At 44.6% G+C, this 27,455-nt stretch overlaps 1 protein-coding gene across 5 annotated transcripts in view; it reads left to right on the top strand.

Moving 5' to 3' along the window:
• Window positions 1-27,455, top strand: part of LOC126094678 (ankyrin repeat and death domain-containing protein 1A-like) — a 787,090-nt gene that overhangs the window by 439,361 nt on the left and 320,274 nt on the right. For all 5 annotated transcript variants that reach the window (XM_049909192.1, XM_049909195.1, XM_049909194.1 and 2 more), the window contains exon 4: window positions 2,546-2,644. In XM_049909192.1, coding sequence (XP_049765149.1) covers window positions 2,546-2,644 — 99 coding nt within the window. The remainder of the gene's footprint in view (window positions 1-2,545; window positions 2,645-27,455) is intronic.

Below are 27,455 nucleotides of genomic sequence, written 5' to 3'. Positions count from 1 at the left end.
ATCACACAATGTACAGGGCTATTACAAATGATTGAAGCGATTTCATAAATTCACTGTAGCTCCATTCATTAACATATGGTCACGACACACTACAGATACGTAGAAAAACTCATAAGTTTTGTTCGGCTGAAGCCGCACTTCAGGTTTCTGCCGCCAGAGCGCTCGAGAGCGCAGTGAGACAAAATGGCGACAGGAGCCAAGAAAGCGTAAGTCGTGCTTGAAATGCACTCACACCAGTCAGTCATAACAGTGCAACGACACTTCAGGACGAAGTTCAACAAAGATCCACCAACTGCTAACTCCATTCGGCGATGGTATGTGCAGTTTAAAGCTTCTGGATGCCTCTGTAAGGGGAAATCAACGGGTCGGCCCGCAGTGAGCGAAGAAACGGTTGACCCCTTTTTCTTATGCGAAAAAAACGTTACAGGACACGTGTATCTGGACATGCTGGAAAATTGGCTCATGCCACAACTGGAGACCGACAGCGCCGACTTCATCTTTCAACAGGACGGTGCTCCACCGCACTTTCATCATGATGTTCGACATTTCTTAAACAGGAGATTGGAAAACCGATGGATCGGTCGTGGTGGAGATCATGATCAGCAATTCATGTCATGGCCTCCACGCTCTCCCAACTTAACCCCATGCGATTTCTTTCTGTGGGGTTATGTGCAAGATTCAGTGTTTAAACCTCCTCTACCAAGAAACGTGCCAGAACTGCGAGCTCGCATCAACGATGCTTTCGAACTCTTGATCCCGGGGACATGCTGCGCCGAGTGTGGGAGGAACTTGATTATCGGCTTGATGTCTGCCGAATCACTAAAGGGGCACATATCGAACATTTGTGAATGCCTAAAAAAACTTTTTGAGTTTTTTTATGTGTGTGCAAAGCATTGTGAAAATATCTCAAATAATGAAGTTATTGCAGAGCTGTGAAATCGCTTCAGTCATTTGTAATAGCCCTGTAATTCTCTTTGAGAACCTGAATAAATTTACTCGCAGATATTGTCCTTGAGCTCATCTAAAGTGCGCGAATTTGTTGCGTACACTTCATCTTTTAGTTCTCCCCACAAACATGAATCGCATAGGGTTGAACTGGCATTCTAGCACGTCATATATTGCTGCTAATGGTTCTGTCATGGAATACATCGTGAATTATGTGCAAACAAAGCATTGACCGTATGAGCCCTTGCCGAATCCTGTTGAAAATAACGTGAAGCTTCATTCTCTTTCACTCGGTTCATTTATAAACAAATGCAAAATGTTTTGCACATACCTTTCGGTGTTAACTGTGTCATTAAAAAAATTGGACCTGTTGTTCTGTCACCGCTAACTACCCACCACACTCCTATTTTCTGATCGTGAGTGGGTTCCTCATGAAGCAAAACGTATGTATAGATACTCCACCGTCGAAAGTTTTGGGAATTAACACACCCGTGTAAATGGAACCGAGACACATCTGAAGACAGAATGAGGTAAGGATCTATTTCACTGCCATGCACTTTTTTCAAAATCTATTCGGAAAATCTATTTTTGTGCGCGGGATCAACATGTTTAAGCTCTGGCACTACTGTTACTGGCTGGCTCTGAGCACTATGGGGCTTAACATCTGCGGTCATCATTCCCCTAGAACTTAGAACTACTTAAACCTAACTAACCTAAGGACATCACACACATCCATGCCTGAGTCAGGATTCGAACCTGCGACCGTAGCGGTCGCGTGGTTCCAGACTGTAGCTCCTAGAACAGCTCGGCCACCCCGGCCGGCTACTGTTACTTTGAAGGGTCTTAGCCCACATAAATTAACAAGTTTTTGTGTATAGTTGCAAAGGAGTTCGTATCGTAAACAAACACTCGTTGTGGAATGGAATGATTCGGTATTGGCACTGTTGCGTTCAAAGACTTCACTCATACACACGTGATGTTTATTTCACAGTTCGAATGACGCTGGTGGAAAAGGTGGGTAGTTTGGCATTAAAAGGGAGACGCGTGGCCGGCCGGAGTGGCCGAGCGGTTAAAGGCGCTACAGTCTGGAACCGCACGAATGCTACGGTCGCAGGTTCGAATTCTGCCTCGGGCATGGATGTGTGTGATGTCCTTAGGTTAGTTAGGTTTAAGTAGTTCTAAGTTCTAGGGGACTGATGACCACAGCAGTTGAGTCCCATAGTGCTCAGAGCCATTTGAACCATTTTGGAGAAGCGTGACCCGTTCGAGCAGCTTGCGCTGTTCTGATGCCTGGCAAACACAACCCGGTGACGCGTGCGGTCAGCAGATAAATGGAACCCCCTGTAAAGAAAAGATATATCATTGTAAATCGGATTGTTCTCTTGGGGTTTTATACTCCTGTGCGTAAGTTTAAATTTACCTTGAAGTTCCATCCTCTTGTATGTAGAAGGTATAGTTTCATGAATGCGGATGAATCTTTTTGAGAAACACTGTACTTGGCATAGAATGTATTTCATTTAAAAAAAGAAAAAAAGAACAAGAAAAGAAAGAAAATTGCGTGATTTTATCTCTTAAGGCGACTGTGCCTTGTCTGTTGCAGTATGGTCGGGCTCCCATCCACTGGGCGGCCTCCCGAGGCAACACGGAGATCATGGAGATGCTCATCGCCGCCAAGTGTGACATAGAGGCCCGAGACAAGGTATTGTAACAGTTCTGATACTAAATGTAGCACTTCTGCTACTAAATGTAACTGTGTTTTCTTTTTTGATGCTGTCAATTGCCAGGATGAGCATTCTAAAGCATTCTGTCAGGGTGAAAATATTAAATTAACCAATTTTTCTCTCTTAACAACATGTGGACAGGGTGGGTTCTTCCTTGGCTCGGGTATGAGGTAGAGTGAAACAGCATTATTACATAAGATAACTTTTATTGAAAGTTTAGTACAACTGTATCTTACTGGATGTTCTGGTTCGGAGAGCGGCAGCTGTGTCGTTTGCGTAGCCTTCTGCTGCGGCAGCGGCGGCGGCGGCGTCTGATTACGCGTAGCGGTGTGTATCTCGTGTCGCCGTCTCGCCCAGCTGACTGGAGACGCGCAGCGCGAGGTGGCCCGTTTAATTATTGCGAGCGAAGTCGTGCGTCGGATGGTGATACCTTACATGTGGCGTCCCAGTGTTTCTCTTCTCTAAGCGGCCGCGTGTGTTGTGCGTCGGCCCGTCCCGGACTCTAACAACGGACTCCCGCTTGGCAGTCTTCGGCTGTAAGATCTTCATTCCAGCTCACAGGTGACTGCTGATGTGAGGCCGTCTCCTTCCCGTCCTCACGAGTCACCCGGGTGCGTAAAATCAGACTTCAAATACCTTTTAACTTCTGTCTTCTGGCGCCGAGGCTGCTGCTTGCTATTCCATTACAGCGGCGGACTTGGTGCGTCTGTGCATGATGTAGTCTCTTCTTGCATGACGGTATTCAGCACCGAAACTGACTGAAAACTACTGCTACGCTTCTTCACTTCTTCGTCTTCTTCGTCTCTCGTCACCCTCTCTCGTCTCTCGTCTCCGTCCGTCGGGCCCACCGCGTCTCGCGTATTTATTCACTTCAGTTCACTGGAGGTGAACGACTTCACGGCCATTGCCTCTTCTGTCACGTTGAAAAGCTTCTCGAAGAATCTTCTTAACGTCGGTCATTGGCTCTTGCGATGTAGGCGACAACTGAGAAACACGTGAGCCGGTCGGGCGATGCCCTGACGGCTGAATCGACAGCGCCCGCTTATGTGGAACTTGCTGACTTCATGGTCATTGTCTCTTCTGTTCTGCTGTTCTGCCCGCTGAATGCCAGTATGTAACTCTCTAAACTAAACCAAGTTTTTCATTTATGTTCTAATTTATACTTCACCTTGATTTCACTAATTTATTTACTTAAGTACCACTCAACAGTATGTCTCTTTTGTACACATGTACATCATCTGCCAAGCCCTTTTAGATATTAAACTCACTGAGGTCGACCAATCAGTGCCTTGCTAGCTGGTGCCTTGTATATTTACCGCTAACTCCCCAGTGTATATTTGTCACTCACTTGTTTTACAACCACTGTCTCGTAGGTGCCCGAAACGTGGAAAGTCAAATTTACACACATCGTACATTTTCTTAAACGTAATACGAGGGATGTTCAGTAAGTAATGTGATGCACTTTTTTTTATGAAAGCTGGTTGGTTTTATTCAGCATTCCAATACACCATATTATTCGCCACACTTCTGGCTATAAAACGCTGTTTTTCAACATAATTTCCTTTCAATGAGACACCCTTACGCCACATCATTGGCAGGTCTCGTATGGGCGCATGATACCACTCTGCTGATCGACGTCGGAGACAACGTCCTGCTGTATCAGTAACCTCGCCATCATCTACGTACTAGTCCGCCCCATTATCTGAGTGATCTGTGTTACGGATTGCCATCCTACATGCCCGGGTTCGATTCCCTGCTGGGTCGCTCTCCGCTCAGGGACTGGGTGTTGTCGTCATCATCATTTCATTCCCATCCGGCGCGCAAGTCGCCCAATGTGGCGTCGAATGTAATAAGACCTGCACCAAGGTGGCTGGACCTGCCCCGCAAGGGGCCTCCCGGCCAATGACGCCAAACGCTAGTTTGCATTTCCATCTACGTACTGCACCCTGCGGAGTGCGTCTTTCAATGGGCGATACAGACTGAAGTTGAGAGATGTGGTGCTGTTGGATGGTTAAGGAAGAAGAGTCCAGTGAAGTTTTGAGAGCTCCTCTCCACTGCGCAGACTTGCGAGTGGCCTTGCGTTGTCACGGAGAAGTAGAAAATTTTTTGCATTTTTCTGGCAACAAACACGCCGAAATCGTTTATTCAGTCTCCTGAGGGTAGCACAATAGACTTCCGAGTTGATAGTTGCACCATGATGGAGCACATCAGAATACCCTTTCAGAGTCCCAGAAGACTCTGCCATGACTTTACCGCCTGATGGTGCGGTTTCAAAATTTTTCATCAGAGGGGGGGGGGGGGGGTGATGTGACGCAGCTGCGTGGACTGCGGTTTTATTTCCTGTCCGAAGTCACGAACCCATGCTTCATCGCCTGTGACGCTATTAGACGAAAAATTGTCATGGTCAGCCTCGTAACGCGCAAGCAATGGGAGGTCCTTCGTTGCTCTTTATGGTCTTCTTTTAAGCGGCGAGAAATCTGGTGGGCACACACACTTGAGTACCCCAATAGGTGGACAAGTGTGCCAGCACTAACAGCAGAGACATCCTGTTGCATAGTAAGGTGTCTGATTCTGATCCGTCAATGACCTCGAACGAGAGTGTCCGCACGTTCCAACATTTCAGGAGTCGCAGCTTTTTGCGGCCGACCGGCGTGCGGGAGATTGGACAGATTCGCGCGACCTTGTTGAGATGATGAGTGATGCCTCGCCATCGACTTACTGCCAGGTCTCCATAGACATACTGTAAGCACCTATGAATATCTGTGATGCTCTGATTTTACACCAAAACAAAAACGATGACAGCTCTCTACTTGGAAGCCACCTCTGTTACGGATGCCAATCTGAGGCTACGTATAGCTCCTCCAACTATTGAAACTTCGTGAAGCGGGAATATTCCACGATGTGTAGAACCAGTTCCGCGCTTGTTCAACCGAAATTTGCAATGGAGAAATACGTTGCACTACTTATTGAAAGCCCCTTCTACTTTATAATAAGGAACCACTCGTGAGTAGTGAGTAATTAATATACAGTTAGTAGATAACCAGTGAGCTGTTGTATTGATTATACTTAATTCGAATGATTGATTCCGGAGTTCTGCGATTTCAGCTTCTGACGTACTTGTGGCAGCCCGATTCAACCGAAACACTGAGTTACATAAAGTAAACCAAATTATAACTAAATGGAAAATCAATGGTACTATTGTCGTGTCGTCACTTACTTTTTCTTTCAGCTATCATAAAACTTCACTAGCACTATTTTTCGTCTTTGTATTGTGTGCAAACAAGGACAGGCATATTTCATACTGACTGTACCACTACTAATCTTCGATGTGGCTACATTTTGGATCACTAGACTCCTATGTACTTCAGTGTTCCGCTTGAGTTGGACTGTCACAGGTAAATCTCAAAATGGAGTAATACAATTTCGACATCGATCACGTGAGTTAAATAAAGGAAAAGTATGAAAATAACGCCTTCACTCAAAAATTTATTTTTACAGTTGCATTCTTAGTCGGTAAAAACGGAACCATTATATGATCACTTTTTGTCCGTATCTCTGTTAAGAACCCCTTTTCTCAGAAACGGGCAGTCGTAGCGTGTTAAGATTTACGCCACATACTAAGATCTACTGTCCCTTGGAGGTGTAAAAAACGTTAGCTTCGAAGTTAATTCACTCAAAAGATACGGCCATTTACGTTACATACTTTGACACTCATAAACTCACTCATCAAACCCTAAATGGCACTTCCCGTTGATCTAGAACCATGAAATTAGGCAAGAAGCCAGGTTTCACAGTAAAAAAAAAAGAAAAAAAACGTTGATTTGTAATTATAACATACGAAAAAAATTTTTTTGTCATTTGTTATCACTCTGCCTCTCCGTCCGTCTGTTAGACCACTTGAAATTTTAAACTTAAAATCAAAAAATTCTGGAAAGTCTTGCAATTCCTGGGACCAATATTTTGTCGGTATCGATATCGATACCGCAAAAATCGTCGAGATTCTTGATTCCCGCCACGCGTGAACTACCTATACAGGGTGATCAGAAACAGTCTGAAGAGCTTGTAAGGGTGTTGCAGCGTACGTTGTGCTGAGGAATAACTGCTAAGAAAAAAATTCGATACGGTCGGCCGATTCCGAGTTAATTAAAACTGAATTCAGGCAATCAGGCCCTTGCGGGCGCAAATGCCAGATACGATTGGTGTCAGATGTTCTCATAGCGTAGATGATAGCGCACGAGACTGCTCAACCTTTGGCCCATGTTCGATCCACCGTACCGTCCCATGGCCAATTTTTCTATCGCCCTCATGTTTCGTTTTAAAAAACAAAACAAAGCATACCTTCGGCGAAACTGACTCTGGCGTGCTGCTGTAATTTGAATACACAACGACCAGATTGGCTAACGTCAGTGCCAATTAATTCAGTATCGGCGCAATATATTCAACTGCATATACGAAGACAGTAACTTGTTCGCGAAAGAACAGTTACTATTGATGACCGTGCAGCTTTTCCCTGGAATAAATGATAACTAACTGACAACCTCAGCTGCCGACAGGTGTTGTTGATATACCTCGATGTGGACAGCTGAAAATGTGTGCCCCGACAGGATCCTGCTTGCATGGCAGACGCTCTATCCATCTGAACCACCGAGGACACAGATGAATAGCGCGACTGCAGGGACTTATCCCTTGCACTCTTCCCGTGAGACCCGGGTTCGAGTCCCGGTCGGGGCACACATTTTCAGCTGACCACATCGAGGTATATCAACAACACCTATCGGCAGCTGACGTTGTCAATTAGTTATCATTTATTCCAGGGAAAAGCTGCACGGTCATCAACAGTAACTGTTCTTTCGAGAACAAGTTCTGGGTGGAGATTTTAATTTGCCGGATATAGACTGGGAGACTCAGACGTTCATAACGGGTGGCAGGGACAAATAATCCAGTGAAATTTTTTTAAGTGCTTTATCTGAAAACTACCTTGAGAAGTTAAACAGAGAACCGACCCGTGGCGATAACATATTAGACCTTCTGGTGACAAACAGACCCGAACTATTTGAAAAAGTTAATGCAGAACAGGGAATAAGCGATCATAAAGCGGTTACGGCATCGATGATTTCAGCCGTAAATAGGAATATTAAAAAGGGTAGGAAGATTATTCTGTTTAGAAAAAGTGACAAAAAGCAGATTTCAGAGTCCCTGACGGCTCAACACAAAAGTTTTGTCTCAAGTACAGATAATGTTGAGGATCAGTGGACAAAGTTGAAAACCGTCGTACATAATGCATTATATGAGTATGTGCCAAGCAAGATCGTAAGAGATGGAAAAGAGCCACCGTGGTGCAACAACCGAGTTAGAAAACTGCTGCGGAAGCAAAGGGAACTACACAGCAATCATAAACGTAGCCAAAGCCTTGCAGACAAACAAAAATTACGTGAAGCGAAATGTAGTGTGAGGAGGGCTATGCGAGAGGCGTTCAATGAATTCGAAAGTTAAGTTCTATGTAGTGACTTGGCAGAAAATCCTAAGAAATTTTGGTCTTATGTCAAAGCGGTAGGTGGATCAAAACAAAATGTCCAGACACTCTGTGACCGAGATGGTACTGAAACAGAGGATGACGGACTAAAGGCCGAAATACTAAATGTCTTTTTCCAAAGTTGTTTCACAGAGGAAGATTGCACTGTAGTTCCTTCTCTAGATTGTCGCACAGATGACAAAATGGTAGATATCGAAATAGACGACAGAGGGATAGAGAAACAATTAAAATCGCTCAAAAGAGGAAAGGCCTCTGGACCTGATGGGATACCAGTTCAATTTTACACAGAGTACGCGAAGGAACTTGCCCCCCTTCTTGCAGCGGTGTACCGTAGGTCTCTAGAAGAGCGTAGCGTTCCAAAGGATTGGAAAAGGGCACAGGTCATCCCCGTTTTCAAGAAGGGAGGTCGAACAGATGTACAGAACTATAGACCTATACCTCTAACGTCGATCAGTTGTAGAATTTTGGAACACGTATTGTGTTCGAGTATAATGACTTTTCTGGAGACTAGAAATCTACTCTGTAGGAATCAGCATGGGTTTCGAAAAAGACGGTCATGTGAAACCCAGCTCGCGCTATTCGTCCACGAGACTCAGAGGGCCATAGACACGGGTTCACAGGTAGATGCCGTGTTTCTTGACTTCCGCAAGGCGTTCGACACAGTTCCCCACAGTCGTTTAATGAACAAAGTAAGAGCATATGGACTATCAGACCAATTGTGTGATTGGATTGAGGAGTTCCTAGATAACAGGACGCAGCATGTCATTCTCAATGGAGAGAAGTCCTCCGAAGTAAGAGTGATTTCAGGTGTGCCGCAGGGGAGTGTCATAGGACCGTTGCTATTCACAATATACATAAATGACCTGGTGGATGACATCGGAAGTTCACTGAGGCTTTTTGCAGATGATGCTGTGGTGTATCGAGAGGTTGTAACAATGGAAAATTGTACTGAAATGCAGGAGGATCTGCAGCGAATTGACGCATGGTGTAGGGAATGACAATTGAATCTCAATGTAGAAAAGTGTAATGTGCTGCGAATACACAGAAAGATAGATCCTTTATCATTTAGCTACAAAATAGCAGGTCAGCAACTGGAAGCAGTTAATACCATAAATTATCTGGGAGTACGCATTAGGAGTGATTTAAAATGGAATGATCATATAATGTTGAGCGTCGGTAAAGCAGATGCCAGACTGAGATTCATTGGAAGAATCCTAAGGAAATGCAATCCGAAAACAAAGGAAGTAGGTTACAGTACGCTTGTTCGCCCACTGCTTGAATACTGCTCAGCAGTGTGGGATCCGTACCAGATAGGGTTGATAGAAGATATAGAGAAGATCCAACGGAGAGCAGCGCGCTTCGTTACAGGATCATTCAGTAATCGCGAAAGCGTTACGGAGATGATAGATAAACTCCAGTGGAAGACTCTGCAGGAGAGACGCTCAGTAGGTCGGTACGGGCTTTTGTCAAAGTTTCGAGAACATACCTTCACCGAAGAGTCAAGCAGTATATTGCTCCCTCCTACGTATATCTCGCGAAGAGACCATGAGGATAAAATCAGAGAGATTAGAGCCCACACAGAGGCATACCGACAATCCTTCTTTCCACGAACAATACGAGACTGGAATAGAAGGGAGAACCGATAGAGGTACTCAAGGTACCCTCCGCCACACACCGTCAGGTGGCTTGCGGAGTATGGATGTAGATGTAGAAGTTAGCCGGCCGGAGTGGCCGAGCGGTTAAAGGCGCTACAGTCTGGAACCGCACGACCGCTACGGTCACAGGTTCGAATCCTGCTTCGGGCATGGATGTGTGTGATGTCCTTAGGTTAGTTAGGTTTAAGTAGTTCTAAGTTCTAGGGGACTGATGACCACAGATGTTAAGTCCCGTACTGCTCAGAGCCATTTGAACCATTTAGTGGACACTGATGGACATCGTTTAGCATGTAGTGGGACGGCTCCAGTGTGGCACTTAGCACAACAGATATTGGCGTTCCTGTTACGCTCCTCCCCTCACACAATTTCGTCAGACACACTTTTTTCCCCCCAAGAATCTTATTTTCCGGTCCAAAAAACCAATGCAGTGACGTGGGTACGGGGAATGGTGGTGGGCTACGTGTATAACGAATCGGAAAAGGATAAAATTGATTTTTGGCATTTTCTCCTGGATGGACACACGAAGTTGCAACAGCATAAGAGATATGGGCAAGACTTCGCTAATTACTTGCAACTTACATTTACTGACCCACCGGCCAGATGGGGTGTGACGGGTGAGAGATGAGATAGACGTAGAAGCCGAGATAGACATCGATCACACTTACGGACCCTTAGTTAATTTCGAGAAGACGACCCAGTCTTACACCAACGTCTGGGGAACGAGTCGATAGATGGCTCTCTTGCTCTATCGAACGTCGGGTCGTGAGCAGTTGTCGCCCCCCGACACGAATTTCATTTCATTGCTATAGGAGCATGTTTCTTTTGTATCTGTACTATCCGCAATGGCTTCCTGTCTTTCATTTGGGCATTTTCAGTTTTCTTCATTTCCTTAATTAATTAATTTTCTAATAAGCCACTATTTGTCAACATATGGACATTGTAGACACAGTTTATGCGGTAGTACAACAAAATGTATGTCAGCAAAGGTGGTAAGCCTGACATTGAAAAAAAAGAGAGAGAAAAAGTAGAAAAAAAATTTAAAAAAAGTAAAAAACAACAAAAAAGTCGCTAACATCGTACCTTCTTAACTTTGATTCCCGTGTTCGAGACCATATTCGGCTTTTTTATTATTATTTTTTCCTGCCTCTCTATCAAAAAAAAAAAAAAGATGGATAGAGCGTCTGCCATGTAAGCAGGAGATCCCAGGTTCGAGTCCCGGTCGGGGCACACATTTTCAGCTGTCCACATCGAAGTATATCAACAACACCTGTCAGCAGCTGAGGTTGTCAGTTAGTTATCATATACAACTGTATTCTGAACGATTTTACCTCACCACAGTCTACCCTGCCACACCCTTACTAGTTTTCCAGACTGAATCTGACAACTATGCATATATAATTAGACTAGCTGTGGTACCTGGCTTCTCTCGGGAGTTGATATGAGATTATTTGGTAGTTGGAGTAAAAAAGTTTGAAGTACGTATACGAAGGAATAAAAATTATTGAAAACATATTACAACTATTTAAAATATCTTTTTATGAACAACATATTTCATTTTGTTATCCAGGGTATACGTGTGCAAATTTTTCAAATCTCCTACTCGAGAGCAAGCTACGTGTAGTTCACGGTGAAAAAAGCGGGAGTGTTTGAGGCTGATGCAGCAACATTTTAAAGTTCGTGCTTACACATTGTTAATTGTAAAACTATAGGCTAATTTGATTGGAAATTGCTGTCTTTTAAACTGGAATGGCAGTTCAGCTGAGATCAGTGATCTTTTGGGAATAAATAGCGTATGTCCTTTATACTTTCAAGTTACAATTTCGTCTTCGATGATGTTATTCGACAGTTGTTTGAGGATCATCCTTGTTTTATTACGTAGTTTTGGTGAGATGAGATTTCTGAGTAGTATGATCAGAGATTCAGTTTTAAGTCGAATGCAATGTAGTGACATTCCTGGCTTTTGCAAAGAGTTTAGAAATTCTGTAGAAAAATTTCACACATTTCCAACGTTTACGTTCGTGTCGATCGATCTGTATATTTTATTTTCATCGGGGATTTTCTTTTGAATATATAAGTCGATATCGTCTACGGTATTATTTTTATTTGCCAAAATTGCCCTTTCAAACAACCAGTCCGGATTGGTATAATTGTGAACAATGCTTCGATAAATTTGATCGGTGAGTTCGTTTTCAGCATGGCTATGTTGCAGACATCACTGTTGAGGCCGAGCGGTTCTAGGCGCTACAGTCTGGAAGCGCGCGACCGCTACGGTCGCAGGCTAGAATCCTGCCTCGGGCATGGATGTGTGTGATGTCCTTAGGTTAGTTAGGTTTTTCACGGTAAATGATGACAGCCAAAACAGTTGCAGGATAAAGATTTATTAAAATTCTTGACCAAGGTTTCGATATATAAAAATATACCTTCATCAGAAGTAAAAAATTTAAAATTACATCCTGCAATGGAGGTTAATAAAACAATTTTGCCAAAAGGCGTCGTCAGTAGTTAAGACATCATCTCCATTTGTACAACATGATTATGGACACAGGGTCAATGCGAACACAGTTTAGCATCAGTACTTCGCCTATGAACTATCGTGACGAGAGTGTGAAAGCACTAGGGCAGATGGTTTCGCCGAGAGAGGGCACTTGTGGTACGTTTAAAATCTTGAAAATTAGTTAGTTCTACATTGTAGGGGACTGATGACCTCAGAAGTTAAATCCCATAGTGCTCAGAGCCATCACCGTAGCGTTTAATGAGGCCAGTCGCCCGGTCAGTTGAATATGCGCCTTCGGCTATTTGTCAAAGTTTTTGGGCAAAATGTGCTGTTGTTTCGTCTTTCGATAGTTCAACACTGATAGTTTTTGTTAGTCGCAGTATTTGTATATGTGGCCAAAGATGTGATTTCTTTTAAGCATGCATTGATCGTGCCTGCTGGTGTTGGCTTAGGGATCACTGGAAATATTTGTCGAAATTCTCCTGAGAGTATGAATAGAGCTCCTCTCATTACTTCAGAATTTACTAGCAAGTCTCGTAGTGTTCTGTCCATGGCTTTGGGAGATTTTTTATGCACCATTATGCATTCGTCCCACAAGATAATTTTAGTTTGCTTTAAAAGTTCACCCCGTCCAGATGCCCCTAGGATTTTACATAACTGGGATTGTTCTTCATCTGATCCCAGCGGAGGTTCGAGTCCTCCCTCTGGCATGGGTGCGTGTGTTTGTCCTTAGGATAATTTAGGTTAAGTAGTGTGTAAGCTTAGGGACTGGTGACCTTAGTAGTTAAGTCCCATAAGATTTCACACACATTTGCACATTTTTTGTTTGATCGTTCAAAATGGTTCAAATGGCTCTAAGCACTTTGGGACTTAACATCTGAGGTCATCAGTCCCCTAGACTTAAACCTAACTAATCTAAGGACATCACACACATCCATGCCCGAGGTAGGATTCGAACCTGCGACCGTAGCAGCAGCCCGGTTCCGGACTGAAGTGCATAGAACCGCTCGGCCACAGCGGCCGGCCGTTTGATTGTTCCTCGCGTATATTCAACGGAAGTTGTTGGGTGGAATGGGCAGTTCGTCCTCCTTCCGTAAGTGTGGCTGCAATGCCGGATGATGCCAGGGCAAGTGAGATGGGATGTTTAGCACGTATTTCCGCCTGCAGTAGATTTATTAGAAACGTTTTCCCGGTGCCTCCTGATGCGTCCAAGTAAATAATTCCGCCAGTGTTGTTGTCAATCCTGTCCCCATGATAACGCTGTAAATTTCCTTTTGGTTGTCATTGAGAAGTGGTTTGTTGTGAGCAATGTACTGAAGTAGTTCGTCGATGTAGCTTTTCACCTTTGTAATTTCGAAATTTAGCACACTGGTAGCATCTTTTCGTGGTACATGCATCCCAAGTTGTACTAAGTTCTAGCTGATTATTGCTAAACATTTATCTTCTAGGCTAATGAGTGTTTCATTGAAGATGTCGTCGTTGGATTCGGTGTTGTACAGTTTTGTCACTGCTCGTGTTTTCACTGTCCACAATTACAACGGCGACTTCATCTGTCTGAGGGGCATTAAATCGACATTCGTGTTCTCGAGCTGGTCTTTTATTGCCTCGAATTATAGCTTTATAGCGATTAGAAATCATTCGGTCTAGAGCAGTTTTGAATATGTGAATCAGTTGATTGTATCAATAGTGTAAGGTCCTCTGTATATCTCAGGTTACTTCTCGACTCAGTCCATTGATATTTGCGCACCGTTGATCGATTCCTGTTCCTTTATTTCCGATGAAATATATCTGCTGAAATTTATGGTCTTCGTTAGGAAGTGGTAGTAATGATCCCATGTTGTGACAGATTTGTCCTTGGATGGAAAAAAACATAATCGATTTCATCTCTGTTTGTATAGGTCGAAGCGTTAGTCTAGGAAATAATTGGGAAGCAGAATTTTAAAGAAACTGTTTTGATTCTGGAGTTTCACAGGTCATATAATGTAAAAATTCCTGCGGACGTTCTTCCGGTGGTGGTAATGGAATTTTTCCATTTTTGCAACAGAATCCTAGTGTTTCTCGACTGAACTTTTTGGCTTTGCAGAACTGCCTGACGTTATCCATTTTTCCAGTTACGACGTGTTTGTGTTTGTTACATTCTTTCGTCATTTGTTAGGGTGTACTGTTTACGTGGTAATAGTGTGATATTTTCATGGTTGGCTTGAGTTCGCAGTTTTGTATTATCAGATTATGTCGCAATTCATGATTCTTCAGTCCGTTCACTTCGTCATTCTTCGATTTCTCTGCTTGTCACTGTGCCCATTCTCGTTCGTCGGGAACTTAAAAGTGCTTCACGCTCTTCTCCTGTTTCGTTTTCCGTTGTTCTCTTTGCTTCCAAAAAAGCAAGATCTCCTCCTCTCTTATGGGTGGGCAATGTCTAAAACATAATCAAATCATCTCCTTACTATCAAATACACTAAGTAATCTTTACACCCATTGGTACTTTATTTTCGTTTTATATTCAGTCACTGAATCACTTTGACTACTCACACCGAGCGATGTGGCGCAGTGGTTAGACACTGGACTCGCATTCGGGAGGACGACGGTTCAATCCCGCGTCCGGCCATCCTGATTTCGGTTTTCCGTGATTTCCCTAAATCACTCCAGGCAAATGCCGGGATGGTTCCTCTGAAAAGGCATGGCCGACTTCCTTCCCCATCCTTCCTTAATCCTATGAGACCGATGACCACGCTGTCTGGTCTCCTTCCCCAAACAACCAACTTGACTACTCACACTTCACTGTTTGTTTTTATTCACTCACTGCACTTCTCTTTTGGTTCCTTCATTCGTCACTTAAAAGAAATAGACGTTCGAAGCCGCGACGGGTGTTGCTTTATATACCTCTACCATTGGGTAGCCCCACAACTGGCCAATTCCAGAACATACCAAAAAGGCTACGAATGATGCACAATGTTCCAGAACATTCCACAACATTCTACAGCATTCTGGAATGTTCCACAATGATCTGGGATGTTTTCAAATACTCTGGAATCTCCCTGAAACACCAGACTATTCCCGAATATTCCAGAACATCTTAAATCATTGTGAAACATTCCGGAACATTCTGAAAGGTTGTGGAATGCTCCACAATTCTCTCCAATGTTCTGGAATGTTCTCGAATACTGAAGAACGTTCTGGATTGTTCCATAAATTTTCAGCGGACGAAACTTCCCAGTCGTTATATCTTCATAAGAATGCCCTTCAGGTAAAAACGGGACCTTCTTCAAGGATGGGGATAGAGGGCTACCGCATCATGTAACTCCCTTGATCGTAGCGGGACTCGTTTTTGATTTTTAGTGGCACGCACATTGTACACTTACCTTAACAATACGTACTTATTTGTATGGAACCAGAGGTGAGCGAGTTCTACTCGAACTTGACCAACCTCTGAGTACATTCCTCAGAAAAAGTGCCAATTCTAAGACATAATTTAGAGTTCAAGAGTTAAGCTGTTTTTACCCTAAAGCTGAAACAAATTCGTACCCTTCTGAAATATTTATTTCCTATCATTGGTTCTATATATCTAAATCTGTACATAGTGGTCCATTGATAGTGACCGGGCCAAATATCTCACGAAATAAGCGTCAAACGAAAAAACAACAAAGAACGAAACTCGTCTACCTTGAAAGGGGAAACCAGATGGCGCTATGGTCGGCCCGCTAGATAGCGCTACCATAGGTCAAACGGATATCAACTGCGTTTTTTATTAGATATTCGTGTAGTACGTAAAGAAATATGAATGTTTTAGTTGGGCCACTTTCTTCGCTTTGTGGCAGATGGCGCTGTAATAGTCACAAACGTTTAAGTACGTGGTATCACGAAACATTCCGCCAGTGCGGACGGTATTTGCTTCGAGATACATTACCCGTGTTAAAATGGACCTTTTACCAATTGCGGAAAAGGTCGATATTGTGTTGATGTATGGCTATTGTGATCAAAATGCCCAACGGGCGTGTGCTATGTATGCTGCTCGGTATCCTGGACGATATCATTCAAGTGTCCGGACCGTTCGCCGGATAGTTACGTTATTTAAGGAAACAGAAAGTGTTCAGCCACATGTAAAACGTCAGCCACGACCTGCAACAAATGATGATGCCCAAGTAGGTGTTTTAGCTGCTGTCGCGCCTAATCCACACATCAGTAGCAGACAAACGCCGCGAGAATCGGGAATCTCAAAAACGTCGATGTTGAGAATGGTACTTCAACATCGATTGCATCGGTACCATATTTCGATGCACCAGGACTTGCATGGCGAGACTTTGAACGTCGTGTACAGTTCTGCCACTGGGAACAAGAGAAATTACAGGACGATGACAGATTTTTTGCACGCTTACTATTTAGCGACGAAGCGTCATTGCCCAACATCGGTAACCTAAACCGGCATAATATGCACTATTGGGCAGCGGAAAATCCACGATGGCTGCGACAAGTGGAACATTAGCGACCTTGGCGGGTTAATGTGTGGTGTAGCATTACGGGAGGAAGGATGGCTCAAATGGCTCTATGCACTATGTGGACTTAACTGCTAAGGTCATCAGTCCCTAAGCTTACACACTACTTAACCTAAATTATTCTAAGGACAAACATCACACACCCATGCCCGATGCAGGACTCGAACCTCCGACGGGACCAGCCGCAGAGTCCATGACTGCAGCGCCACAGACCACTCGGCTAACCCCGCGCGGCTGGCTGGTGAGGAAGGATGATTGGCCCCAATTTTTACGATGGCAATCTAAACGGCGCAATGTACACTGATTTCCTGCGTAATGTTCTACCGATGTTACTACAAGATGTTTCACTGCATGACAGAATGGCGATGTACTTCCAACATGATGGATGTCCGGCACATACGCTCCTGGAAATTGAAATAAGAACACCGTGAATTCATTGTCCCAGGAAGGGAAAACTTTATTGACACATTCCTGGGGTCAGATACATCACATGATCACACTGACAGAACCACAGGCACATAGACACAGGCAACAGAGCATGCACAATGTCGGCACTAGTACAGTGTATATCCACCTTTCGCAGCAATGCAGGCTGCTATTCTCCCATGGAGACGATCGTAGAAATGCTGGATGTAGTCCTGTGGAACGGCTTGCCATGCCATTTCCACCTGGCGCCTCAGTTGGACCAGCGTTCGTGCTGGACGTGCAGACCGCGTGAGACGACGCTTCATCCAGTCCCAAACATGCTCAATGGGGGACAGATCCGGAGATCTTGCTGGCCAGGGTAGTTGACTTACACCTTCTAGAGCACGTTGGGTGGCACGGGATACATGCGGACGTGCATTGTCCTGTTGGAACAGCAAGTTCCCTTGCCGGTCTAGGAATGGTAGAACGATGGGTTCGATGACGGTTTGGATGTACCGTGCACTATTCAGTGTCCCCTCAACGATCACCGGTGGTGTACGGCCAGTGTAGGAGATCGCTCCCCACACCATGATGCCGGGTGTTGGCCCTGTGTGCCTCGGTCGTATGCAGTCCTGATTGTGGCGCTCACCTACACGGCGCCAAACACGCATACGACCATCATTGGCACCAAGGCAGAAGCGACTCTCATCGCTGAAGACGACACGTCTCCATTCGTCCCTCCATTCACGCCTGTCGCGACACCACTGGAGGCGGGCTGTACGATGATGGGGCGTGAGCGGAAGACGGCCTAACGGTGTGCGGGACCGTAGCCCAGCTTCATGGAGACGGTTGCGAATGGTCCTCGCCGATACCCCAGGAGCAACAGTGTCCTTAATTTGCTGGGAAGTGGCGGTGCGGTCCCCTACGGCACTGCGTAGGATCCTACGGTCTTGGCGTGCATCCGTGCGTCGCTGCGGTCCGGTCCCAGGTCGACGGGCACGTGCACCTTCCGCCGACCACTGGCGACAACATCGATGTACTGTGGAGACCTCACGCCCCACGTGTTGAGCAATTCGGCGGTACGTCCACCCGGCCTCCCGCATGCCCACTATACGCCCTCGCTCAAAGTCCGTCAACTGCACATACGGTTCACGTCCACGCTGTCGCGGCATGCTACCAGTGTTAAAGACTGCGATGGAGCTCCGTATGCCACGGCAAACTGGCTGACACTGACGGCGGCGGTGCACAAATGCTGCGCAGCTAGCGCCATTCGACGGCCAACACCGCGGTTCCTGGTGTGTCCGCTGTGCCGTGCGTGTGATCATTGCTTGTACAGCCCTCTCGCAGTGTCCGGAGCAAGTATGGTGGGTCTGACACACCGGTGTCAATGTGTTCTTTTTTCCATTTCCAGGAGTGTAGATCGCGTGCGGTTGAAACGGAATTGAATAGCATGTTTCATGACAGGTGGATCGGTCGTCGAAGCACCATACCATGGCCCGCACGTTCACCGGATCTGACGTCCCCGGATTTATTTCTGTGGGGAAAGTTGAAGGATATTTGCCATCGTGATCCACCGACAACGGCTGACAACATGCGTCAGCGTATTGTCAATGCATGTGCGAACATTACGGAAAGCGAAATACTCGCTGCTGAGAGGAATGTCATTACACGTATTGCCAAATGCATTGAGGTTGACGGACATCATTTTGAGCATTTATTGCATTAGTGTGGTATTTACAGGTAACCACGGTGTCACAATATGTGTTCTCAGAAATGATAAGTTCACAAAGGTACATGTATCGCATTGGAACAACTGAAATAAAATGTTCAAACGTACCTACGTCCTGTATATCAATTTGAAAAACCTACCTGTTACCAATTGTTCGTCTAAAATTGTAAACCATATGTTTGTGAGTATTACAGCTCCATCTATTACAAAGCGCAAATGTGGTCCAACTAAAACATTCATATTTCTTTACGCACTACACGAATATGTAACAAAAAATGGGGGTTCCCATTTAAATAAAAAAACGCAGTTGATATCCGTGTGACCCTTTGGCAGCACCATCTAGCGGGCCAACCATAGCGCTATCTGGTTTCCCTCTTCAAGCTAGTCAAGTTTCATTCTTTGTAGTTCTTTTCGTTTGACGCTTATTTCATGAGATATTTGGCCCGGTCACGATCAATGGACCACCCTGTATAATTTCACCCCAAAGCTGTCGGACGTTGTGCACATACATTCTAAGACAAAAAGACCTAAACGAAACGACGCTCCACGAAGGGATTATCTGAATGGGGCGGAAATCAGCAGATGTCACGTACATACAAATCATTACAATTTCAGAAAAACTGGATAATCTATTCGAGGGCAAGAGCTTCACAATTTGAGGAAGTCAACAATGCGTTGTTCCACCTCTGGTCCTTATCAAACAATTATTTATCTTAGCACTCATTAATAGAGTTGTTGGTTATTGTGCCCAATTGTGGCCGACTGGCACGTTTTGCCGGCCGGTGTGGCCGTGCGGTTCTAGTCGCTTCAGTTTGGAACCGCGTGACCGCTACGGTTGCAGGTTCGAATCCTGCCTCGGGCATGGATGTATGTGATGTCCTTAGGTTAGTTAGATTTAAGTAGTTCTAAGTTGTAGGGGACTGATTACCTGAGAAGTTAAGTCCCGTGGTGCTCAGAGCCACTGGCACGTTTTATCGTCAAAATTCCGAGACGGTTGGAGGACCCTGCCCACAGTGCTCCAGAGGTTTTCAACTGGGGAAGGATCCGGCCAGATGGTTTTGCAAGCACGAAGAGAAGCAGAAGAAACTCTCGCCCTGCGCGGACGGGAATTATCTTGCTTAAATGTTCGCCCACGATTGCTTGCCATGAAGCGCAACAAAATGGGGTGGAGAATAACGTCCACGTACCACTGTGCTGTACCTTAGTCACGAATGACGACTAAAGGGGTCCTGCTACGAAAAGCAGTGCCACCCCAGACCATCACTCCTGGATGTCGAGCCATATGCCTGGCAGCAGTCGCGTCGGTATCCCACCACTGTCAGGAGCAACTCCACGAACCTTTGGTGACCATGGGGGCTCGTTTCGAAGCGAGTCTCATCCCTGAGGACAGTTCTACTCCACTCAATGAGAGCGGAGTAATACCAACAAGACCGTCGCCCGCCATACGATCCGATAACGAGGAGTGGTGGTCAGGGGTGCCATTTCATTTCATAGCACGACACCTTTCATTGTAATCCGTGGCACCCTTACAGCACCCTAGGTACGTCACGATATTCTACGCTCCTTTTGGTTGCCCTTCATGTAAAGCCACCCTGGAACTAAATTTCAGTAATATAATGCCCGCCAGCACACGGCGAGAGCTTACATTGCGTGTCTTCGTGCTTGCAAAATCCTGCCTTGGCCAGCAAGTTCGCCAGATCTCTCCCCAGTTGAGCATGTTTGGAGTTTATTGGTAGGGCGCTTGGTTCAAATAGTTCAAATGGCTCTGAGCACTATGGGACTTAACTGCTGTGGTCATCAGTCCCCTAGAACTTCGAACTACTTAAACTTAACTAACCCAAGGACAGCACACACATCCATGCCCGAGGCAGGATTCGAACCTGCGACCGTAGCGGTCGCGCGGTTCCAGATTGTAGCCCCTAGAACCGCTCCGCCACTCTGGCCGGCAGGGCGCTTGGATCAACACGTTATTGATCAAATTATGAAGCTCTTTGTTTTGAATAAATCACTCAGTTTTTCCGAAAATGTAATCATTTATTTGTCTGTACATGTCCATCACATCTATCGATTTACGTACTTCGTAGGCAACATTTTTTTTTCTTTTTTTTTTCTTAGAGTGCGTACATTTCCGATCATTGGCTCTTTACATCAAAATAATTTAATAATTTCATCGCCAAAACTGTAGGGCGTGCTGCACGTATGGCAGCATTCGCGCATTCGCTTGGTTACATACTGTACTATGTTTTTAAATTTCCACGATAAACTTTAAGACGCGAGACATCTCTATTTTAACAATGATTAGCACGCAACTCCTGTCTTCAGTCGTATCGTGTTTGAAGTACAGCATCTAAAGTGTTACAGCCTGCCGCGTCTACTAATTCACAGAGCGGTGTAATTTACTATGCAGTGGCAATTCTTCCGTCGTTTTCACGAGTACGGCGTTTATGAAAGTGACCTTTACTGAGACATGATGGACATCGTTACACGCGGTTTTGCGTGTTTACGAGTACTGATAGAGAACGAAAGCAGCAGGAAATTGTGTGATATATAATTCTGGCGGTTATCGACTCATCTGTACCGGCCCCTTTCTGTTTTAGATCTGAATGGGATAAAACGTAATGTTAGGCGGCCTAGCTCGTTTAGAAATTTATGGCCATATGGCACACGCGATTGTAATCTATGTTTCAGAAATAAATAATATTTTCTTTAGAGTTACTGCAGTTAGGTCTAGATGTGATAACGGCGCCTAATTATGTTCTGTTCCGCATTAATTGTTGACGTATAGCGTTACACTTTTATGATGTTGTTTACTGGCGTATCAATTTCTAAGTTTTAGGACATTGGTTCACATCTAAGAACCACTCATACTTGTTGATTTCCTGCTCAGTAGGCTGTCACACCACTGAATATGTAGTACGTAAAAGTTATCTTTGCAGATGTCTGTTCTTTTTGTGTCATGAGTTTCGTACATTTCATCCCATCTAATAACATAAGGAACATAACATGTTCTTTTCGTCAGATCTCTATTACGGAACGCGCGAAGCAGTACTTACCAGCTGATACAGTAGTATTTGAGACTATCAGATCTCAGACGTTTCGAGCTTTTAATCGCTTGGTACCTTTTATAAACATTACAGTGATCTAGATTTTAATATTAATAAAAGATCAGCCCACATCTTGAACAGCGTGTGAACAAAATGCAGTGCTTTGTGTCTCTAATTAACAAATTACATAGTTGTTCGAATTTGTGAGGGATTCCTCTCGTCGCTGCATATCGGTACGTACATTTACGAGTCAGCGAAGACAAGGCATTCGCAATGTACACTGAGGCGCCAAAGAAACTGATATAGGCATGCGTATTCAAATACAGAGATATGTAAACAGGCGGAATACGGTCGATAACCCCTATATAAGACAAGTATCTGACGCAATTCTTAGGTTACTGCTGATACAATGCCAGGTTATCAAGTCTGAACGTGGTGTTACGGTCGGCGCACGAGCTATGGGACCCAGCGTCTTCGAGGTAGCGAACAAGTGGGGATTTTCCCGTACGACCATTTTACGAATGTACCGTGAATATCAGGAATCAGGTAAAACATCATATCGCCGACATCGCTGCGGCCGGAAAAAGATCCTGTAAGAACGCGACCAATGACAACTGAAGAGAATCGTTCAACGTGGCAGAAGTGCAGCCCTTTGGCAAATAACGGCAGATTTCAGTGCGCGAAACATTCAACGAAACATCATCGATCTTTCGGACTCAAAGGCCCAATCGTGTATCCTTGATGACTGCACAACACAAAGCTTTAAGCCTCGCCTTGACCCATCATCACCGACATTGGATTGTTGATGACTGGAAACATGTTACCTTGTTTGGGCGAGTCTCGTTTCAGATTGTACCGACACAATGGACGTGTATGGGTATGGAAAGAACCTCATGAATTCAATGACCCTGCATGTCAGCAGGGTACTTTTCAAGTTTGTTCAGGCTGTGTAATAGTGTGGGGTGTGTGCAGTTGGAATGATATGGGAGTATTGGCACAAGACCAGTTCTACCCCAAAGTACTGTTATCCAAGATGGCGGCGATGACGCCATCCAAGATGGCGGCCATGACATCACCTGATGACATCTACCACAATGGCGGATTTTGGCAGGAACTTTGAATTTTGGCAGGAAGATAGGTCAATTGGGCTACCCCACTAACCTAACCCACCTCACCTCGCATTCCTCAGAAAATGGCGGGAAATTCAAGTTCCATTGGGATAATGCATCACACCATAATAATTACTCCTAACCTAAGAAATGGTGCGAAAGAAAGGGCGCTTCGACTACCTCCACTAACTTAAGTCAACTGACCACCACCTCATCCTAGGAAATGGTGAGGGGGGACTCGACCTGTGCTGGACATAAGTCTTTATTATTTTGCATGCACCAGTCTCTGTTTAATTAATTAGAGGCAGTACCACCATCCAGGAAGTTTGCCACAATGTCCGGACTCCAACTGACCTGGTACTGCTACCAGAGGGTGCTCTCATCCATTATGTAATCCAAGATGGCCACTGTGATGTCAGCTGCTGATGACAGTACCATTATCCGAGATGGCAGGAAACAGTGTCTTCACCATGAGGTGTAGACCCAAGCACACAGTACCACCTCCAGAGGGTGCTCTCATCTCTGACATAATCCAGGATGGCTACCATGACATCAGCTGATGACACAAGTACAGTTATCCAAGATGGTGGGAAACAGTGTGTTCACCATGAAGCCCGGGTCTAGTATACAGCACCACCACCAGAGTGTGCAGTCATCCATTCTGTGATGTAATCCAAGATGACGTTCTGGGTGGGGGAAATGGGGGGAAAAGGAATCTGCCTGTGCTGGATGTAAGTGTTTATTTTGCAGGCAGTATCTCCACCATAAGAGCTAGAGTCCAAATGACCTAGTACATGGTACTACCACAAGAGGGCGCTGTCATCCCTCCTGTGATGTAATCTATGATGGTAGTCCAGAGGGGGAAAATGGTGCGAAAATTACTCAGCCTGTGCTGGGCTGCTGGAGAGAGTAAGGAAGGAGTGTACTTCATTTCTTTTGGAACAATTTATCTGGGGATGCATTTTGAAAGATAGTAGTATATTTATCACACTGAAACCAAACACACACTCTGACATGTTTGGTGTCATGACACACAGTCCACAGACCTGTACACTACTTCTCAATAACGCTCTGCAAACACTCAAACAACACCAAGAACGCTTCCCAGGACCCAGTTCCTTCCAGTGGTGGACCAAACTTTGAACACAGAATACGTGCTTGGGCGTAATGCGTGGTTGGTGCACCTGTGAACCCTATCACAGATGTGACGTGTGGTGGATCTACCTCCGAACATCAGTCCGGATATATAGTCCATGGCAGATCCACATTTTAACTCTGACTTGAATGTGGTATATTGTGGATCTGCGTCCCAACACCACTTCGTACATTATGCATGGCGAATCCACCTTAAACCCTGTCCTGTGTGTGGCATATTGTGGATCTGCATCCCAACATCTCTCAGGATATAAAGTGTGGCTGATCCACCTTTGATCGCTAACTTGCATATATACAGACATACAGAAAAAAGAGCAAACCCTCTCCAAATGTGGAGGTAACTGGATACAATCGAATACAGTGCTTCATTATGCCTCCAAATGAGCACATTTGGCTTAGGTATTGGCAGCTGTGCTACATTTACAAGCAGTTTTAGAACATGGAACCAGAGGTTGGGTCATGATCGCATGGATAGAACTGACATAAAAAAATCGATAGACTGTGAAAAATGCCGGGTATATACACAGAATCCAGGGAAATTGAGGAAGTACTTGTGTATCTGCTGGTTCACGCAGAACAATTTATACGTGGGGACAACTACGTGGCAGCAATAGCAATCCGAGAAAATGTCGACATTGAAGTGAAGGAAATCAGAGAAGCTGTCAATTTTTTCTCCATCGAGCTAGCATTATACTGTATGTCTATTGCGGTACCAGTGGTACACATGAGTTGACTTCTGTATTTGACACGTTTCTAGAAGCAGAGAACCATCTGCCTTTAAACTTACTTGCATCTGTGTTAAAGGATAACAGTGATTGGATGGGGTAGACTGATCATGCATTCTGGAGAGGGAAAAGTTGCTACAGGTCAATTTTTCCACTGTTTTGTCAGTTTGCATCAGTCACATGACGTAACCAGCATTCGACTGGTATACAACCATATCTTCTGTATATGATTTAAATCACTGTCTACTTGCACTCGTTAATGGCAAACTTGTTGGTCATCAGAGGACTTCCATCTCATGGGTGATGAAATATGGCACTTTCCTTTAAACGAACTTTGATTTATGCATTGAACTCCATCCCCCTGTCACATCTTGGGTGTAAAATCGAGTCTTCAGATTCATAACTAAGTTAGCGATAGGTGCCTGTGAGTCACTATAATCCTCATGTATACATTTGCCTGACAGATGTGCTGTTTACAGAGATAGTGGCGGAATGACTTGTAATTATCACGTGTCGGATGCTGCTGCTACGCGCTTATCTGTTTCTTTGTAAGAGGTATTCGCTGTTACTAACGATCATTTTATATAGGGCTGATGCAGGCATAGTATAATTTCCGAGCTGTGATCGGATGTGAACAGTGGGCGCTATGCATCTCCAGAAAGCTATATTGTACTCATATGTTTTAGGGAAGTAGTTTTTTCGTTTCACCATTCGATAATATACTTTGTCGTAGAGAAACTGGGAAGAAGCATCTATGTCACCCGCTTGAAATATATTTCTTACTTTGGAATATTGACAGCGCATTTCGAGTAATCTTGTGCACTTGGATGGGTGAGGACTAGGAAAGCTCCATTCAGTCACGAGACGTGATGTGTAGCGGCCTACTTCTGGTTGGTTTCAGATTGAATCGGTAATGGTGCTGCATGGTGGATTGGTCAATGACAGTTTGAGGAGGGTCTCTCGCTCTCTAATTCTATCCCAAGACAGTGAGAATTCTCTGTGACTCCCATACACACAGAGACAGATCGTAAATTAAGCACTATGCTCGAGGTGTTAGAAATATGTGGAGCACTGTCTGATATACTTTGATGGTGTATGTCTTCGAGAATTAACAATGAATGGACATACTACAGAGTCATCTTTCCACATTCACAATGATACTAGCAAAGTGGAGAAGGGGTGGTTTAGCTATGATACTGAAACTGGGAAACATGCTGTCACATCATTGGTCAGTGTTGAAATTACTCTAAAATTGCTAAAATTGTTCGCACTCTCAACTGTGGTGCCTATTGTTAGAGTACATCGTTGGTGTCTTTTCCAACCAATCTGTCCACTGCATGCTGTTGGTTACCACGTAATGATTCACTGACATCACTTGTTAGAGCTGGAGAAAGAGTTTTGGTGGATGGACAACAGCTTCTGGGTTGGACAGCACCGAAACAGTGACCGCGTACCTGACTACAATATGTTGAATCAGTCGAAATGGAACGTAGAGTCATCAGCTATTCCATGACTATGACAGATAAATTTAAATGTAAAGCTCGTGAATCACTCTCGGATTCTAGTTTGGAAACCATCCACAACGCTGCAAAATTCCCCCAATTTGCTTATGTTGTAATTCTCTTTTATTTAAAATCATCCAGTGTTTGTGGCATGTTACGGTAGCCACAGTAACAATATGATTTACATTGTACAATGTCTAGTTTTCTGAGGCAGGCTGTGGGTCTTAGCGTCTTATAGGTCAATTTAGGACCAGATGAAGACCTCAAAGTTGTGGCAAAAAAAAACAAAATGTGTGGCAATGTTCAAAGAGTGTTAGAAAACAATATTTCAAACAATGGCTCAGTGTCACAGGGAGCGTCTCCTGTGACTCAAAGTATAGTCTGTAGGATACGGCCAGCCTCCTACAGTACGGGTGATGAAACCTTAAACTGACTTCTGCAACGGATCAAAAGCTGTATATTAAAAAGGATCGTCCCGCATCGGCACCATCAGCAGTTTAACAGGTGAATTCGATGATGGACGGGGTGTTCCGTTAGGAATGCCATTCTGGGAAGTATTGCAACAATTCTCTCTCTGTGCCGGACCCACATCACAGCTATGCATCATCGCACCAGCAACAGCGCCTAGGTGAGTTCTGTATCAGAAGTAGTTAGTGGAGCTTTTATAGCTCGTGATTTTTTTCTGTTGTATGGTACAGAATAACGATGATAGCATGTTGGGGAGATAGATGTGAAGGATGCAGATCAGCTTCGGTTTGTAGTATATGTATCTAGTTTGGAGATGCACCACATGAGCGCATAAGCAATTGTAAAATACACGGGCTGCCCAGAGTTGTCTCCCGTATGGGACTGGTGTGAGTGCACGTTGGAGTTGCGTGACATCTGTATAACACTCAGAGAACTTTAACTGAGTACCCGAAAATAGAAGCAACTTTCACTTTCCCACTG

The sequence above is a fragment of the Schistocerca cancellata genome, chromosome 8 (assembly GCF_023864275.1).
Source record: "Schistocerca cancellata isolate TAMUIC-IGC-003103 chromosome 8, iqSchCanc2.1, whole genome shotgun sequence".
Classification (NCBI taxonomy): domain Eukaryota; kingdom Metazoa; phylum Arthropoda; class Insecta; order Orthoptera; family Acrididae; genus Schistocerca; species Schistocerca cancellata.
Note: the sequence above shows the minus strand (reverse complement) of the source record. Positions and strands in the feature narration are given on the sequence as shown.